Source organism: Macaca nemestrina, chromosome 14, assembly GCF_043159975.1.
Source record: "Macaca nemestrina isolate mMacNem1 chromosome 14, mMacNem.hap1, whole genome shotgun sequence".
Classification (NCBI taxonomy): Eukaryota; Metazoa; Chordata; class Mammalia; order Primates; family Cercopithecidae; genus Macaca; species Macaca nemestrina.
In genome coordinates this window covers 115,022,135-115,039,604 of record NC_092138.1, presented here as the reverse complement: position 1 = coordinate 115,039,604, position 17,470 = coordinate 115,022,135, and the positions used below count along the sequence as shown (strand labels likewise).

Here is a 17,470-nt window from a genome sequence, read left to right as displayed (position 1 = left end):
ATCACCTGAGGTCGAGAGTTGGAGACCAGCCTGACCAACATGGAGAAACCCCATCTCTACTAAAAATACAAAAATTAGCCAGGCTTGGTGGCACACAACTGTAATCCCAGCTACTCAGGAGGCTCAGGCAGGAGAATTGCTTGAACCCAGGAGGCAGAGGTTGTGGTGAGCTGAGATCGCGCCATTAGACTCGAGCCTGGGCAACAAGGGCGAAATTCCGTCTCAAAAAAAAAAAAAAGAATCACACAGGATTTGTCCTTTCGTGTGTATATTCTTCAGAATTAACAGGTTGTGAAAAACAAAGATCTTGGAGTGTTTTAGATCCACGTTGTGTAAACTAGCAGTTACTAGCCACATGTAGCTTTAAAATTTAATTTAAAATTAGCAATCCAGTTTTTCAGTAGCCACCTTTTTTTTTTTTTTGAGACAGAGTCTCGCTCTGTCACCCAGGCTGGAGTGCAGTGGTGCGATCTCGGCTCACTGCAACCTCCGCGTCCTGGGTTCAAGCGATTCTCTTGCTGCAGCCTCCCGAGTAGCTGGGACTACAGGCATGTGCCACCGTGCCTGGGTAATTTTTGTATCTTTAGTAGAGACAACGTTTCACCATGTTGGGAAGGCTAGTCTTGAACTCCTGACCTCAGGTGATCCTCCTGCCTCGGCCTCCCAAAGTGCTGAGGTTACAGGTGTGAGCCACTGCACCCGGCTTTACTGGCCACATTTCAAGTTTTCAGTGGGCACAGGCATCTAGTGGCTGCCCCACTGGACGGCACATGGATAGAACATTCCTATCATTCCAGAAAATCCTGTTGGAGAAGATTGTACCAGATTAATGGAGACTGAAGAGGCATGGCGGCGTACACTGTGTGTGATCCCAGATTGGAGCGTGGGCCAGTCTTTTTTTCTTTTAACTATAAAGGACATTTTGGTTGTCCTTTATGTATTAAGGAAATGCAAGTAAGGTCTATAGATAAGATAACCATGTGGGGTCCATGTTAGTTTCCTGGTTTTGCCATAGGTACTGTGATTATGGAAGAGGATGTCCTTGTTCTTTTTTTTTTTTTTTTTTGAGACGGAGTCTCGCTCTGTCGCCCAGGCTGGAGTGCAGTGGCCGGATCTCGGCTCACTGCAAGCTCCGCCTCCCGGGTTCACACCATTCTCCTGCCCCAGCCTCCTGAGTAGCTGCGACTACAGGCGCCCGCCACCTCGCCCGGCTAGTTTTTTGTATTTCTTAGTAGAGACGGGGTTTCACTGTGTTAGCCAGGATGGTCTCAATCTCCTGACCTTGTGATCCGCCCGTCTCGGCCTCCCAAAGTGCTGGGATTACAGGCTTGAGCCACCGCGCCCAGTGTCCTTGTTCTTAGGAAATACACACTCAGGTATTTAGGGATGAAGGGGTATCATTACTGCAGTTAATCTCGAGTGTTCAGAAACACACATACACACACACACACACACACACACACACACACACACAGGGACAGAGAGGGACTATAGGATAAAACAAATGAGTCTGTTGTCTATGAACAGCCGCGGACCCCTGCCAGGATGGGAGGAGTAGCCTGAGGCAGCGGGGGCTGGGGTGAGCACTACCTGCTGTGAGGCGGAGGAAGGCGCCGGCAGGGGCGTGTGTCCTGGCTGGGGGACCCTGCGCTCCCAGGGCATTCTCAGTGCTGCTTGCTTCACGCTCTTAGGCTCTGATTCTGAACCTGCACTGTATCTAAATCTGTCCATTCCTCTCAATTTCCAGTGAGCAGGGGCAGGCTCTCTGAACTTCTCTTGGAGCTGGGTAGTTTGTCCGTACCCTCATTTATTGATGAGGATGACAAAGCCGGGCTCTTCTTGGGCCGTGTGTGCCGCGGCCTCCCCTTGTGAATCCCTGTGCAGAGCTGGACTGGGGGGCTGACGGCTCCCACACCCCACTGCCCACTCTGGTCATCAGGGCACGTGATTAACCCCGTGAGGCAGGTGGCGGTGGGAAACCAGGCCTGGTCTAACCATTCTCCCTGGTCTCCTTGCTGGAGTCAGCAGACAGGATTCCAACCTGGGCCTGAGTGACTCTAGAGCCTGCCCCACCGGGCCACCTCACCTGCTGCCTTATAAGTTTCCTTACCAGCTATTTCTCCACGAGGACTGGGCAAATGGCCTTTCCGCCCCGCCAAGCCTGCCGTCCCCGTGGCACGTCAGGCGCGGTGAGGGCCGAGAGTTCACTGGTTGGCAGTGGGCAGAGAGGAGACGGCCCACGCGTTGATTTGGGATTTCTGGCGTTTGTGCTCCCTCCACCCTTCCACTGTGGTTGGCACCTGCCACTCTCTGGGTCCTCCATGGCTTCCTGGGGGTGGCCCCTGGCTGTTGGCTTTGTCACCCGAGTAGGAAGGATGTATTGGTGTTGTCAGAAGCCTCGTGTGTGTGCGCACGCCTGTGCACGTGCCCAGTGAGCATGCGCCAGCCATTCTTGTTGACTCAAGGCTGCCATATTCTGCTCCGGCCGTGACTGTCGGCCTTGACATGTGCTGGGTGCGCGTGGGAGGGCTGGGTTGGATGGCATGGAGGGTGCTGCCTTGCCGCCCTGACCAACCGTTATGGGGAGTGGCGTGTCTTCTGAATGCAAAGGCCTTGGGGGTTTTGCAGCTGTGTGATGAGGAGGCCAGGGGCAGTGGTGGTTACACACTGACGTGGGGCTGGGCTGTCTGCCTCTGTCCAGGCCTGGCTTCCCAACCCCCAGCCTTGGGATGGGGGGTTTCGTCGTCTCTCTGAGCCCATTTCCTGCTTGAGAAAACAGGAATGAGCTTGGATGTGCTGGCGCACGGAAGCCAGAGCTTACTGCTGTTGCCGTTATGGTTTTTACAGAGCTTACAGTTTTAATAAGTTTTTCCTTACCCTTTGTTTCCTCTCTCTAGTTCCTGTGTTTGAAGAACATACGGACCTTCCTGAAAGTCTGCCACGATAAATTTGGATTAAGGAACAGTGAGCTGTTTGACCCCTTTGACCTCTTCGATGTGCGAGACTTTGGAAAGGTGAGCAGTCACTTTCTCCAGCCCCAGTGGTGGCCAATTTGCCAGCTCAGTGGCAGGTGGGGCAGATCCGTGGAGCAGCCTGATTGGCTCCAGCACGGAGCCAGTGGATTTCTGCACCCTCGTGTCCGGGAGGTGCAGGCAGGTTGTGTTACAAACAGGAAGGTGTGGAAGCCAGATCTGTGTGTGTCAGGGCTGGGACAGGGGGATGGCCCGTTTCTCTCTCCAGTCAGGGTGAGGCCAGGCGTGGTGAATTCAGGCGGGTGGGGCAAGAGCAGAGTGCAGACAACCCTGGCCCTGCAGTTCTAGCCAGAGGACCCTGAACATTTACCTCCTGCCCCGAATCTCTACTCTTCCTCTGAGAATGGGCCGAAGTCAGCACCACCTCTTAAGGGGTTGGGGAGATGAGGTGGGGAAAGCGTCTACTATGTGCTCTGTGAATGGATTCTCTCGGTTATCCCAGGACGAGCAGAGCTGTTTCTGACTCCGGGCAGGTGTTGGGCAAAGAGGGGGTGGTTCTCCAGTGGTGACCCCGGGAAGTGTCTCTGTGTTCTCAGGAAGCCTCACATGGCACCAGTCCTGCAGGAGCCCGGCTGATGCACATGACGGGACCCTGAGGCTGGCAGGTGCGAAGTCCCCGGGAGGCTGTAGTTCATTGGTGGCTTCTTGGTTGTCATGTGCGTCCGTGTGAAGAGACCACCAAACAGGCTTTGTGTGAGCAATAAAGCTTTTTAATCACCTGGGTGCAGGCGGGCTGAGTCCGAAAAGAGAGTCAGCGAAGGGAGATAGAGGTGGGGCCGTTTTATAGGATTTGGGTAGCTAAAGGAAAATTACAGTCAAAGGGGCTTGTTCTCTGGCGGGCAGGAGTGGGGGTCACAAGGTGCTCAGTGGGGGAGTTTTCTGAGCCAGGATGAGCCAGGAGAAGGACTTTCACAAGGTAATGTCATCACTTAAGGCAAGGACCGGCCATTTTCACTTCTTTTGTGGTGGAATGTCATCAGTTAAGGCAGGGGCAGGGCATTTTCACTTCTTTTGCGATTGCTCAATTACTTCAGGCCATCTGGGCATATATGTGCAAGTCACAGGGGATGCGATGGCTTGGCTTGGGCTCAGAGGCCTGACGCCGGTGAGCCTGGGCACAGAGGGACTCAGGGGCCAGCTGCCTTCCAGAACCCAGCAGCTCCACGGTTACTCTTTTTAAATGGATGGGATCAGGGCCGCGATCGCTTCCTGGTGGATCGGGGGCTGGGCGCCGGAGGTGCTGACAGTGACCGAGGAGGCCCCAGGCCCCCAACTGCTGTTGGGCTGCCTCTAGGAGACACTGCTTCCTGGACCACCGGGAGAGTGGATTTCCACCTGCCGATGGGAAATAACAAGATATTTACTGCCTGGTTTATTTGCACATCATTATCAGGGACTTGGTGTCTAAGGAAATGCTCTGTGAATGCATGATTTGTGAGGTGCAGAGGGAATTCGGGTTTGCAGTGGCGCGTGCTGAGAAGTCAGTTACAAGAGGAGCATATGGAAGTGCTGCTCGGCCTCAGGTCAGGACCTAGAACAAGGGCGTTCCCAGAGCCACTGGACCTGGCGCTCTCCTTTCTCGCTCCTGGAATTCTCCAGACCTGAGATCCGGGGACCTCTTCATGAGCACACCTCTGTGTAATCATCCAGTTCTTAGAAGTTTGTCTCTCTTAAATGACTCACGGAGGCCCCCCTGCAGCAACGCACGTGCCTGGGAGTTTGATGCCTTGCTGAGGCCCGTGGGTCCTGCTGTCCAGGGCTTGCCTGCTGGCCTAGAGTCAGGGAGGCTTGAATGGCCTGGGCTGGTTTCCTTTCCTGTAAGTGGCTTCTCAATTACTACAGATTTGTTTTGAAATGGTTTGGAACTCTCTCCCACTCCTTCCTTGCAAACAGCAGAGATGAATTTGCCTGCAGGGCCCTGGGTAATGGAGAGGCTGGTGGTTCTGGACTTAGAGAAGGACCTTTAGAACACACACACACATGCGGACACACACACGCGTGCGCGCGCACACACACACACTCTTGCACCCACCCCACATGTTCACACTCAGGCTCAGACACACACAGCTCACATACACACATACACTCATTCACAGACTTACAGTCTCACACACACACATTCACACAGACACCCATGGACACACCACACACAAACGCACATACACACACTTGAACCCGTCTTCCATATTCACACCCACACCCAGACACACACAACTTACATTCACAGGCGTATGGTCACCCATGCACATTCACACAGACATCCATGGACAGCCCCCCAGCACAGACATATCACACACATTCACACACACACGGTCTCACATGTACACACATACTTGTACATGCAACTGGTTTTTATAATAACCGTAAAGAGAAAAATACAGGAAAACCCTGGCCAAACCTACTTCTTGGCCAACAGTTAAAATGTAGCGTATTCAGTATATAATTTCATTTTGCTTTTAATTTGCTATGGCGGAACGCAGTGATGTAAGACGTACATAAATTTGGATTAAACTCTCATTATTCAACTCGCCAGCTGTGTGGCCAAGCAGTTTGCAGATGGGCAGCCCTTGTCATCGTCCGTGGTTTCCAGTGAGGCGGCTGCAGCTCTGAGGGCTGTAGAGGAGGGGGCTTCTCGCGCCGGCCTCTGGTCTCCCCACGTCTCACCGTGGCGGTCACTGGTGGTGCTGGCCAAGCTGAGGCATTTCTTGTGAGGAGCTGGGAGGAGACGGCGGGTTTGGACCATGAGTCATGGTGTGGGGTGCTGGGAATGAAGGTGATGTCACCGTGCAGACCCCCGGGCTGAGCTGAGGAGCCCGGGTGAGGCCCACAGGAGGTGTTCGTGAAGCACAGGTCGCTGCTGCTGCTGCCCCCACTGGTCGCTTGAAACAAGTCCAGACTTCCACACAGAGATGGCAGCACCTACTGTTTTTCTCTCCATTATTTTATTTGTAAAGATGCAATGGCTGGGCGGGGTGTGGTGGCTCACGCCTATAATCTCAGCACTTTGGAAGGCTGAGGAGGGCGGATCGTTTGAAGTTAGGAGTTTGAAACCAGTCTGGTCAACATGGTGAAACCCTGTCTCTAATAAAAATACAAAAATCTGCCGGGTGTGGTGGTGGGCGTGTGTAATCCCAGCTACTCGGGAGACTGAGGCAGGAGAGTTGCTTGAGCCCAGGAGGCGAAGGTTGGAGTGAGCAGAGATCATACCACTGCACTTTAGACTGAGTGACAGAGTGAGACTGTCTTAAAAAAAAAAAAAAAGACGCAACGACCGCACCTTTTGGCGACAGAGCAGGTGGCTGAGCACGTGGACTTGGACCCCAGCAGGCTGGCTTTGAGTCCCAGCCCTGCCATCTCCAGGGTGCGGCCTCGGCCAAGTGATTCAGCCTCTCTAAGTCCCATTTGTAAAATGGCGGTGACACGACCACGCTCAAAGGTCCCTTGAGAGGGTCAAGCCATGTGTGCAGGGTCTCAGCACTGCATGTGCCCCAGGGCCCTGCCACTCTGCGGCCTTGCTGCTTCTGGTCTCCCCATCTGAGCCACGCCCTTTGCCTCCTGGAGGCCGCGTGAATGTGGCCTGTGGTGTGTCAGGGACAGCTGGCTGGGGACTGGACCCCCTGGGACCGTGTGCTGGGTGCTGGTGCCCTTGGGAGCAATGGAGCCGGAGCCCACACTTGCCCTCCAGAGTGGGCCTGGCCTCGGCCCCGCCAGCCCTGTTCTCCGTGGCAGTGCTTTCTTCCTTCCCTGGATGTTTTTCCTACCATGGTCAAGCTGTGGTCAGCACTTCCAAGTGGAGGCTGGCCTGGGGCCAGTGGAGGCTGGGGTGCTGGGACGCTCACTACAGTCCGGAGCCTGACAGTTCTGCTCTGCCAGTGCCTCCTGGCTTCTCCGGGACAGGTGCTCTGGAAAAACAAAACACAAGCAAAAGCCCAGCTTCTCCCTGCGGCCTGGTCTGCCCAGGTGCTCAGATTCCTGGGGACCTCTTGCTGGGCCGGGGCATTTCGTTCCAGCCCCTGCTGTGGACAGAGGGGAGGAAGGGTCCGAGCAGGCAGGGGGCTTGCCAAGGCTGCTGGTCTCTGGCCTCCCGGACTCCCAGCTTGTTGACCTCAAGGAACGGGTGTGGAGGGGCGGGCCTGATGTGTCCCTCTCACCACAGAGGTGAAGAGTGAATGCCCCTTTCATTTATTCGGGGCATTTACTGAGCATTTCCCACACGTCCAGATTAATCTTTTGTTGTTCATGAGCTCAGCCCAGTAGGGACACCCTGGCCATTCCAAATGAGCTTGGCGGCCTCCGGCAACCTCAGACCACGAAGAGGTGGCTATGCGCCCACCCCCGTTCCTCCCACCCGTGGCCTGCCCAGGAGCAGGATGGCAACTGTTTCTCCCCAGAGCACAAGGCTCTGCAGTCAGAACTGACTATTGTCTGGGATGGGTGGGGCTGGTCAGGGGTAACTGAGGGGTGTGGGGCTGGGGACTCCAGGGCTACCAGGGGCAGAGCTAACTCTCTTACTTCTTGTTGATCGACTCCTAGTTATATTCATAGTATTCAGGGCTGACAGGAGCCTGACGGACGGGCTGGCGCATTCATCAGGATCCTCCTGAGACCAGAGAGAAGCAGCTGGGTAGAGGCAGACAAGAGGGGCCGACTGGGAGCATCGGCTCTTGGGACTGTGGAGGCCCAGGGGCCCCCAGCAGGCTTTCTGTGAGCTGGAGACCCAGGAATGGGGGTGACAGGGCTTGGCCCCAGTCCCAAAGCCTCAGAACCGGGGAAGCAATGGTGTGATCTTCAGTCTAAGGCCAAAGGCCTGAGAACCTGTGGGGCAAGTCTTAGAGACCAAAGGCTGGGGAGCCTGGATTTCTGATGTCCAAGGGCAGGAGGCAAAGAGTCCCAGCTTCAGGAGAGGAAGCATTTTCTCTGGCTTTTTGTTCTGTCTCAGCCCCTAGCCGCTTGGATGGTGCCGCCCACAGGAAGGGCATCTCCTCACATGCTCACACGCCCGTCTCCTCTGGAAACACCCACACCCAGAAACAGTGCTTCCCTGGTTCTCCAGGTATTCCTTCATCCAGTCAAGCTGACACCTAAAATTCACCATCACAGCTGGCTGGTGTCTCTGGTTGGTTTAGGAAATGCCATTTCCCCTATTAAGGAGGTTTGTGGTGTTTCAGGTCTTGTCTAGGGTCTGGTTTGTTGTCATTCATTTTCTAAACAGCTGCCTCCCGGCTCCCCAAGTCTCTCATGTTGTGAGAGTCATTCCTTGGGAAGACAAAAGCCATTCATTTATTCATTCATTCTCTTCTCCATCCATGTATCCATCCATCCATCTATCCATCATCCATCCATCCATCCATCCATCCATCATCCATCCACCCATCCATCCATCATTCATCTAGCCATCATTCATCCATCCATCCATCATTCATCTATCCATCATTCATCCATCCATCCATCATTCATCTATCCATCATTCATCCATCCATCCTTCATCTATCCATCATCCATCCTCTATCCATCATCCATCCATCCATCCATCTATCCATCATCCATCCTCTATCCATCATCCATCCATCCATCCATCTATCCATCATCCATCCATCCATCCATCCATCCACCATTCATCTATCCATCCATCTACCCATCCATCCATCTATCCATCATCCATCCATCCATCCGTCCATCATTCATCCATCCATCCATCTACCCATTCATCCATCCATCATCCATCCATCCATCATTCATCATTCATCTATCCATCCATCCATCAATCATTCATCTATCCATCCATCTACCCATCCATCCATCCATCCATCATCCATCCATCCATCATTCATCCATCATTCATCCATCCATCCATCCACCCATGCATCCACCCACCAATTCACCCATGCATCCACCCACCAATTCACCCATCCATCCACCCATCCATCCATCCATCCATCCACCCATCCATTCATCCACCAATTCACCCATCCATCCACCCATCCATCCACCCACCAATTCACCCATCCATCCACCCATCCATCCATCCATCCACCCATCCATCCATCCACCAATTCACCCATCCATCCACCCATCCATCCACCCACCAATTCACCCATCCATCCACCCACCAATTCACCCATCCATCCACCCATCTATCCATCCATCCACCCATCCATTCATCCATCATTCATCCATCCATCCATCCACCATCCATCCATCATCCATCCATCCATCCACTCACCATCCATCATTCATCCATCATTCATCCATCCATCCATCCATCCTCCCATCCGTCCATCCATCCACCCACTCACCATCTATCCATCATTCATCTGTCCATCCATCTACCCATCCACCCATCTGTCCATCCATCCAGGGAGGGGACCCACCCTGAGTCAGCCAGGTTCCCTCTGCTCTTGGCCCCTGGCATCTGGGGAGACCTGGGCAGCAGCCAGATGGACGCTTGGAAACCTTCCTGATTTTGGAGCCCTGGGAAACCCGCCAGGTGGTCCACTGCACCTGCCTTCTGGTGCCTCCTCTCATCTAGGCTCCGTGGAGCCAGGCGGGCCCTGGAGGAGGCGGGTGAGAGCAAAGCTTCCCTTCAGTCAGACCTGGACGCAAGTTGGACTCTGCAGATACTTGGTCTCGTTGAGCCTTTGTTTCTGTAGGGGTCAAATGAAGCTCGAGACTGTCCCCTTGGAGGTGTTGCTGTAAAGGACTCTGAAAAAAATGAACAGCAGGTCCTAGTCATTTTTATGAGCATTTTCTTCCTCTTCACTCACCCCACAAGTTCCAGTAGGAACTAAAGGATCCAGCAAGTTTATTCCGGAAGTGTTTCTCTTCTGGCTGCCTCTCTTGGTATTTTTTTCAAAGGGTTGCATTAAAGCGATGAGGTTTTGGCTCCAATGAGTTGTGTCCGGCTTCCTGTGCTGCCCGGGGTGGGCGTGCTCGGGGCCGGGTTATGGCCGAGCGTGAAGAGCGAGTCCGCAGTCCTTGCTGATGGGAGCCGTGGGCCCTGCTCCACGGCCCGTAGATCCTTTCCTGTTTTCCTCTGTGCCCTGTGTCTGGGTGATTTGTCCAGTTGCCTGGCTGGGGAGGAGTGTGGAGAAGTCCATGGGCCACCAGCTCTGGCGGGTTTTGCCTCAGCTTGGAATCCGGTTGGGCATTTGGAGGGAGGATTCCGGTGAGGCTGCAGGGTTTCTGTGCCTTGCTTCTGAGATTCTGGTCCCTGGATCCTGCAGATCATCATAATTCTGACCGTAGGGACCCTGATCTCCTTATTGCGAGCGGGGGCTGAGCACAGGCCTGCGGATGGGCAGGAAGGCACCCTGGCAGCACACTCGCTGTTTACCATGCGCCGTGGCGTTGCCTCTCTTATCCCTACCTAAGCAACTGGTGCACGGTCACGTGGCTGTGGGTATATCTTGGGTCCTCCAACCCTCGCTGCTGTCCCTCCCCCAGGTGCCTGGTCATGGCATTGTCATTGGGATCCATCCAGCTCCTTCGCGGGGCCGTGGGCACGTGGCTTTCTCTGAGCCTGATGTCCTCACTGGTGACGTGAGGACAGTAGTCCCGCTTCCCCTGTTGATCGGAGGCTCCTGGGCGCCGGGTCACAGGCAGCTCTTTGTGTAGGGCCAGAGCAGGGGGAGCAGAGAGTGATGAGGATGCTGTGGCTGTCTCCCTTTGTGGGGACAGTCGCCATTGACAGTGTGCACTTGCACCCTAGGTCAGGGGACAAAGGGACGGACTCTTTCAGGAGGTGAGGGCAGGGAAGGCAGGCGGGCGGGAGGGAGGGAGAAGAGAGGGAAGAAAGGAGGGGAGGAGGGAAGAGGGAAGGACATGCTTCTCCTGAGCAGCACAGGGTGCTCCCTGCCTGCAGGAGGGGTGCTCTGAGGCCCCCTGGGCGCAGCGCCTTCTGGTTGTTAGAGGGAAAGCTCTGTCCTCCCTGGTCCCTGTCCCCTGCTTCTCCCTGTCCCCTGCTTCTCCCTGTCCCCTGCTTCTCCCTGTCCCCTGCTTCTCCTCGCTGCTGTAGAGCTACTTCAGCCTCTCCTGCCGCTGGGCTCTCTGGCTGCCCCCTGCCTGGAAGGTTCTCCCCAGAGTTGCTGGTGCCTTCCCACCCTCCTGCAGACGCTTGCTCAGCTCTGGCCCAGCGGGGCCTGCCCTGATGGCGCCTTGTCCTGTGCAGGGACAGGTTTCAGAGTGAAGTCTGATGCTGCTTCTCTGGTGTCCCAGCCCAGGCCACCCTGCCCAGCCCCAGGAACCCGCGGCGCTGGCTGGGCAGTGCACTTCACTCCAGCTTCACTCGGGGCAGAACGAACCTTCCCAGAGGAAATCGCTAGGCCGCTTCTCTCGCTTGAGTTGAAGAGCAGTGCGCACCTTCCAATAAACGGGCTTAATTCTCCTATTTATTATTCATTAAAACATTTTGGGAGGCTCAGAGATTTCTGAAGCAGTTAAAACTGGCTCTCAGCACTGTCTGGAGGCGGCTCCATGGCTGCTTACGGATTCTCAAGTGCCAGCTGGCGATGCTGGACACACACCACTGGTCACCTGAGTGCCGGCCTCTCCTGCTGTCCCTCCCTCCCTCCTCCATGGACATAATCACTTGTGGCTGCTGGACCTTTGCGTCCACGAGCACCTGCACCCTGCAGGGACCTTAAGAAGTGAGGAAGGAAACAGGCACAGAGAAGATGCATCTCTGCACTACAGTGGAGCTGGGGCATCCTCAGGTCCTGCTGATGGCAGAGGCCCCGTTTTTATCTGCTCAGCTGTGCCCTCTTCTCTTCGACTACCGAGGCAACTGTTTGCACACAGCGCAATTGGTTGTATGGAAGGCGCACGAAGACAGCCAGGATGTCGGGAGGCAGAGAGGAGGCTGGGCGGCAGTAAAGAGGCCAAGAGGCCGTGAGGATGCTGGAGGGCAGTGAGAATGCCAGGAGCCACTGTGGATGCCAGGAGGCAGGGTGGAGGCCAGGAGGCAGCAGGGAGGCAGGGAGGGTAGTGAAGAGGCCAGGAGGCAGTGAGGATGCCGGGAGGCAGAGAGGAGGCCAGGAGGCAGAGTGGAGGCTGGTGGGGCTGTCTGGGGAGATGAAGTAAAAGGTCTGACCCTGGAGGGGAGGGCGCTGACCAGCAGTCTTTAGAGGACTCAGTGCAGTGACCACCGGTGTCTGTGCTGACGGCGTCAGTTCAGACCCTGACGTTCAGACCCAGAATCGTTCCCTTCAGCTGAGAATCTCAGACCACTCTGGGCCTTCTCAGGAGGCTGGGAGGAGGCAGGGAGGGCAGGGCCCTGCTGAATCAGAACAGCTCCACTTTTATCTGTTTTTTATATGGCATTTTGCTGACATTTTGCTTACAGAAAGGGTTCTGAAGAGGCTAAAATCATAGTTGGAAACCATCGATCTGTCACAGCTGAGGAAACTTGCCTCCTTTGAGTTGGGCGTGGGGCCTCTGGTGGTGGGGACAGACCACATCACTACATCCAGGATGATGGGAGTCGGCTGTGCACCTGCTGCAGATGAGGGACAGGCAGCAGCCGTCATCCCGGTCCCTCTGGCCCTGGGTTTGTCAGCAGCTGACAGGCCTCTTGGCTTTTGCGTGCAGGCAAAGGGGCCCTTCCTTCTTGCTGGATTAAGACCCCTCCCTCACAACCTCTGTTCCCCTCCTCTTCTGCCTGGGACCCTCTTCCATCAGCCTTGGGTCCCCATGTCCCCATGGAAGCGCCTGGCATGTGCTGCCACTCTCTCCCCCTGAGCCAGGGCAGGTACCTCGAATCCATCCTGGTACCTCCCACCTGTCAGCATAGCACCCCAGCACCCCAGCACCCGACAGTCACTGGGAGCTGGCATGAGGGGGGACCCCAGTTTGTCACCCCACACTTCTCATCCGCTCCCCGGTTGTTGCCACAACCCCTGGCATTACCCCTTCCCGCCCACAAACACCCACCCACCACTGTCCGGACTTGACCTTGAGGGTTCAGGTTGGAGACTGCTGGTGCTTCTGGGGCCAGGTGAGTCGACCCGTGGAGACACCACTGAGGGCTGGGACAGATTGTGATGCTGAGGATCAGGCCGTCATCAGGACCCAGTTTGTCCCACAGGTTGCTTCAGGTCTCGCAACTGTTTTTCGTCATCTGTAAAATGGGTCTAAAGATTTGCCTCCCCCATGCTGAGTGCTGTGGGAGGGAGATTCCAGATGGGGCCGCTGCGTGTCTGCTTGGGGCGGGTCTCCTATGGAAGCTCTCGGGAGTGGTGCTGTGATTGTACCAGCCGCGTTTGAGCATGTGAGTGATGGCCCTGGCAGTGGGCAGGGGTGCATCTGATGGCCATTCCAGTGGCCTGGAGTACCAGCCTCACCCGGCCAGTGCGTCCTGCCCCACACCTGCCATCCACCTGCCCTGTGTCTGGGGCTGGACAAATATATCCAGATGCCGTCTCGGCCGTGTCATTGATTTCTCCATTTTACATCTGCGTTGATGAATGTGTCCCCCAGGCCCTGTGTGGCCAGGGGAGAATGCATCAGTGACCTTGGGGTATCGATCCAGCACCCCTTATCTCCACACCCAGGCCCCGAGGCTCCACCTGTTTGTTCATTTCCTCTTCGTATTTGTTCATTAATTTGCTGAGTGTAGAAGACTTTGTGCTCACCCGAGGCCTTTCTGCCAGTCGGTCTGATGACTCTAAGATGCTGATGCGGCAGTGAGTTCATTTGCACTCCCTGCCTTAATGCTGGTGGGGAGACGCGCTGGTCTTTTTAGCAGCATCCACTCCGCACTAATTACTTATTAAAATGCAGTCGCTCCTTGCTGGGGAGGGGAGCCGCCTCGGGCTCCCAGCAGAGCCCAGCGCAGGGGCTGTTGGCAAAGGCCTTCTGAGTTTCTGCTTGAAAACGTTTCCTCTTTTAGGCCGGGCGCGGTGGCTCAAACCTGTAATCCCAGCACTTTGGGAGGCCGAGACGGGTGGATCATGAGGTCAGGAGATCGAGACCATCCTGGCTAATATGGTGAAACCCCGTCTCTACTAAAAAATACAAAAAACTAGCCGGGCGAAGTGGCGGGTGCCTGTAGTCCCAGCTACTCGGGAGGCTGAGGCAGGAGAATGGCGTGAACCCGAGAGGAGGAGCTTGCAGTGAGCTGAGATCCGGCCACTGCACTCCAGCCTGGGTGACAGAGCAAGACTCCGTCTCAAAAAAAAAAAAAAAAAAAAAAAAAAAAGAAAACGTTTCCTCTTTTATATGCTAGCTGTTGTCATTTCAGGACATTATTCACCCACCCACTTTCCGATGAACTTGACAACCAGATATGCTGCATGTGGGCACAGACACACACATGCACGCACACGCACACACACACACACGCACACACACACACGGAGTCGGTAAGCCCATCGGATACTGACTCGCCATTTTATAACTGGTGATGGGAAAGGTTTTTCTCTGCTTCCTTTTCCAGGCGGGAGCCGTGCCCATCATTACCTTCACGCTGGACAAGGGTGGAGGGTGGGTCAGTTTTGGTAGCCGAGTCCCTACAGGTCTGATGAGCTACGTGCCTGGAGATCAGGCTCAGCCCACTGTGCTTCATGTGAGGTGGCTGAGCCTGGCACACCAGGCCAGGAAGCCTATGGATCTTTGCATCGACCCTGCTCATAGGGTCCTAGGAGGCTGTGATTTCCAGACCTGAGTTCAAGCTCTGGGAGTGGCCTTGGCCAAGGAGTGGATCCCTTGATCTCCATGCCAGTGGTGTGAGGTAGGGATTCTTGCTCCTGTGCCAGGAAATACGGTGCCAGGTTGGGAACTTGTACCTGCTTGAGGGTCATTACTGTTGGCTTTTTATAGAAGGCTGGGAGCGGGGGTGAAGGAATAGAAACCAGAGGGATAAATGCAGAGGGAAGGATTTGGGGGCTGGTTGGAGTGGGGCCGACTCCAGACAGAAAGGCAGAGGTGCAGGGGGTGAGTTGGGGTGCTGGGTGTGGGTGTGTGGCCAAGACCTCAGGAACAGTGTTTCAGCGAATGCCAGGCCCCACGGGCCACCCAGCACGTGGATATCCAGTTTTCCCAGCCCCATTTGTTGAAAAGACTGTCCCATGGAATCGGGACAAGAGCCTCTGGGCTGAGCCTCTGCTGTGTTCTGTGACTATGGGTGGCCTCCCATCTCTTCCCTGTGCCTACTACATCAGTAGAGGTAGGAGCCTAATTGAAGACTTGGTTAATCCTGATCGATTGGTAGTGGCTGACTGGAGGGCTCAGTTGAGAAGGGTCCCGAGGCTCAGCCATTGATTAGCGTTGTCTGCCATGGATGTGGTGTGATGGCATGGGTACATGTGCCAGGGGTTTCCCACTCCTGGGCTAACTGGTCTCAGGTTTTGTGTCCCCAGAGAGGGGAGAGAGCACAATAGCTGAAGGGTACTTTCCAGAAGCCTGCCTTGTTCTTGCCACCACTGATAAGGTAGGTCCTGATAAAAGCATGTGTCGGGGGGACTCAGCCTGAGTAAGGCGAGGGCTGGATGCTGGGTGGGCACATGCAGAGGTGCCACGGGTGTCTGTGACAGGCTGCCTAGTGTCTACAGAATTACATTGATTTTTCTGAGACGGCTGAGTTTGGGGAATTGCTATAGTTGTGGCCAGGGCTGGTGCTGGGCCTCCCCATCCCTCCGCAGTGGGGATGTTGCCAGGAGGTGGCCCTCTCTGCTTCTGTGTCCTCTGCTCAGCTCAGCTGGTGCCAGGACATGCAGCCTCAGATTATTGGAGCCTGGGAAGACAGGGAGCCAGGGGCCACTGCCTACTGTGCAGAGTGACAGGGACCGTGGTGGGCAGAGGCATGTTAGACAGTTGAGCTGGTCAAGGAGGGCTTCCTGGAGGAGGTGCTGGGGTTCGAGATCTGAGCTGCAGTTCACCAGGTGAAGGTGGTGGTGTGGGAGGGCTTAGGGGCAGCATGTGCAAAGGTCCAGAGGCTGGTGGCGGTGGCCTGGTCTGCTCAGGTTTAAAAGGGAGGTCTGCTTGGAGTAGGAGACTGGGAGGGGCAGGAGCTAGGGCAGTGCCAGGGAGCCCTACCAGAGAGATTTGGGGTGCTATCCTGGGGTTTTCAGAAGGGAGACCCACGTTCTACAAAGCTGCAAACTGGGTTGTTAGAATTAGTGATAGTAACTTAGCACCTGCTGGGCTGCAAGGTGCGGCGCCCTGGGGAGTGATGCACACCTGTTGTCTCCCTTCCCTCTTAGGACTTGGCTCTGGGAAGAGGGGCCTCTGGGTGGCTGTGGTGGCAGCAGCCCACGCCTGAGGAGGTGCCAGGAGCAGAGGAGGTGTGCTCAGGCTTTACCATTGTTCCTCATTGTAAGTGGACTGGTCACTGCTCTCCTCCCTGGGCCTCCATTTCCCCATCTGGGAATCAATCCATTTGGTTGGACTGGCTGGATGACCTCTTGGGTGGGTCTTTGTGACTTCTCTTTCCTGTGAGTCCCCACCCCGTTGGCTGAGAGCTCGCATTTTCTTAGCTGGTCCTGGTGCAACTGGTGCATGCTTTCCTTTTTTTCTTTTTTTTCTTTTTGGTCCATGTCCACAGTTAATTAAGTTTTAATTGGCTAATTGTTCCTCCCAGTGCCCCCAAGACATTAATTGTGTCTGTTGGAGCCTGACAATTTGATGTTTGCAGTAAAAAAGCCAAGTGAGACCACGAAGGAGAAAAAAAAAATAGCAAAGTGTAAATAATTAATTAGAACAAAGTATCATTTCTTGGCACCCTGGAAGACCTTTCTCCAGGAGTACTGGTTTTTTGAAGGTAGATAGGAGCGGGCGGCCAGCCTGGGACTCAGGCATCAGCCGGGGGTTCAGGCCTTTAGGGTTGGGGAAGGCAGCGGCTCTGGAATGACAAAGTGTGTGGCTGTGAACTTGCTGGGCTTCCCACATCCCCAGCAGCAAGGGCTATGGAGAAGCATGCAGATTCCTTGGCCACTCTGCCCTGGGGACTTCGGGGCTGGAGCCCTGGGTGATCCTTTTGATTCTCAATCTTTAAAAAAAATTATTGCGGCCAGGTGCGGTGGCTCACGCCTGTAATTCCAGCACTTTGGGAAGCCAAGGCAGGTGGATTGCCTGAGCTCAGGGGTTTGAGACAAGACTGAGCAACATGGTGAAACCCTGTCTGTACTAAAAATACAAAAAATTAGCGGGATGTAGTGGCGCCCACCTGTAATCCCAGCTACATGGGAGGCTGAGGCAGGAGAATTGCTTGGGCCCGGGAGGGAGAGGTTGCAGTGACCCAAGATTGTGCCGCTGCACTCCAGCCGGGGCAACGGAGCGAGACCCTGTCTCCGGGGCGGCGGTGGAGGAGAGATAAAATTATTGTGATAAAATAACATCACATAAAAGTGGCCATTTTAAAGTGTGCAGTTCAGCAGCATCAAACAGACTCGCAGTGTTGTACAACCATCCCCTGTCTTGTTCTGGAATTTTCCCCTCACCCTGAA

General features: G+C 55.0%; 1 protein-coding gene across 5 annotated transcripts in view; it reads left to right on the top strand.

Annotated features, from left to right (window-relative positions):
- LOC105471878 (vav guanine nucleotide exchange factor 2) overlaps nucleotides 1–17,470 on the top strand; it is a 235,450-nt gene that overhangs the window by 52,755 nt on the left and 165,225 nt on the right. For all 5 annotated transcript variants that reach the window (XM_071078563.1, XM_071078564.1, XM_011724673.3 and 2 more), the window contains exon 2: nucleotides 2,898–3,014. In XM_071078563.1, coding sequence (XP_070934664.1) covers nucleotides 2,898–3,014 — 117 coding nt within the window. The remainder of the gene's footprint in view (nucleotides 1–2,897; nucleotides 3,015–17,470) is intronic.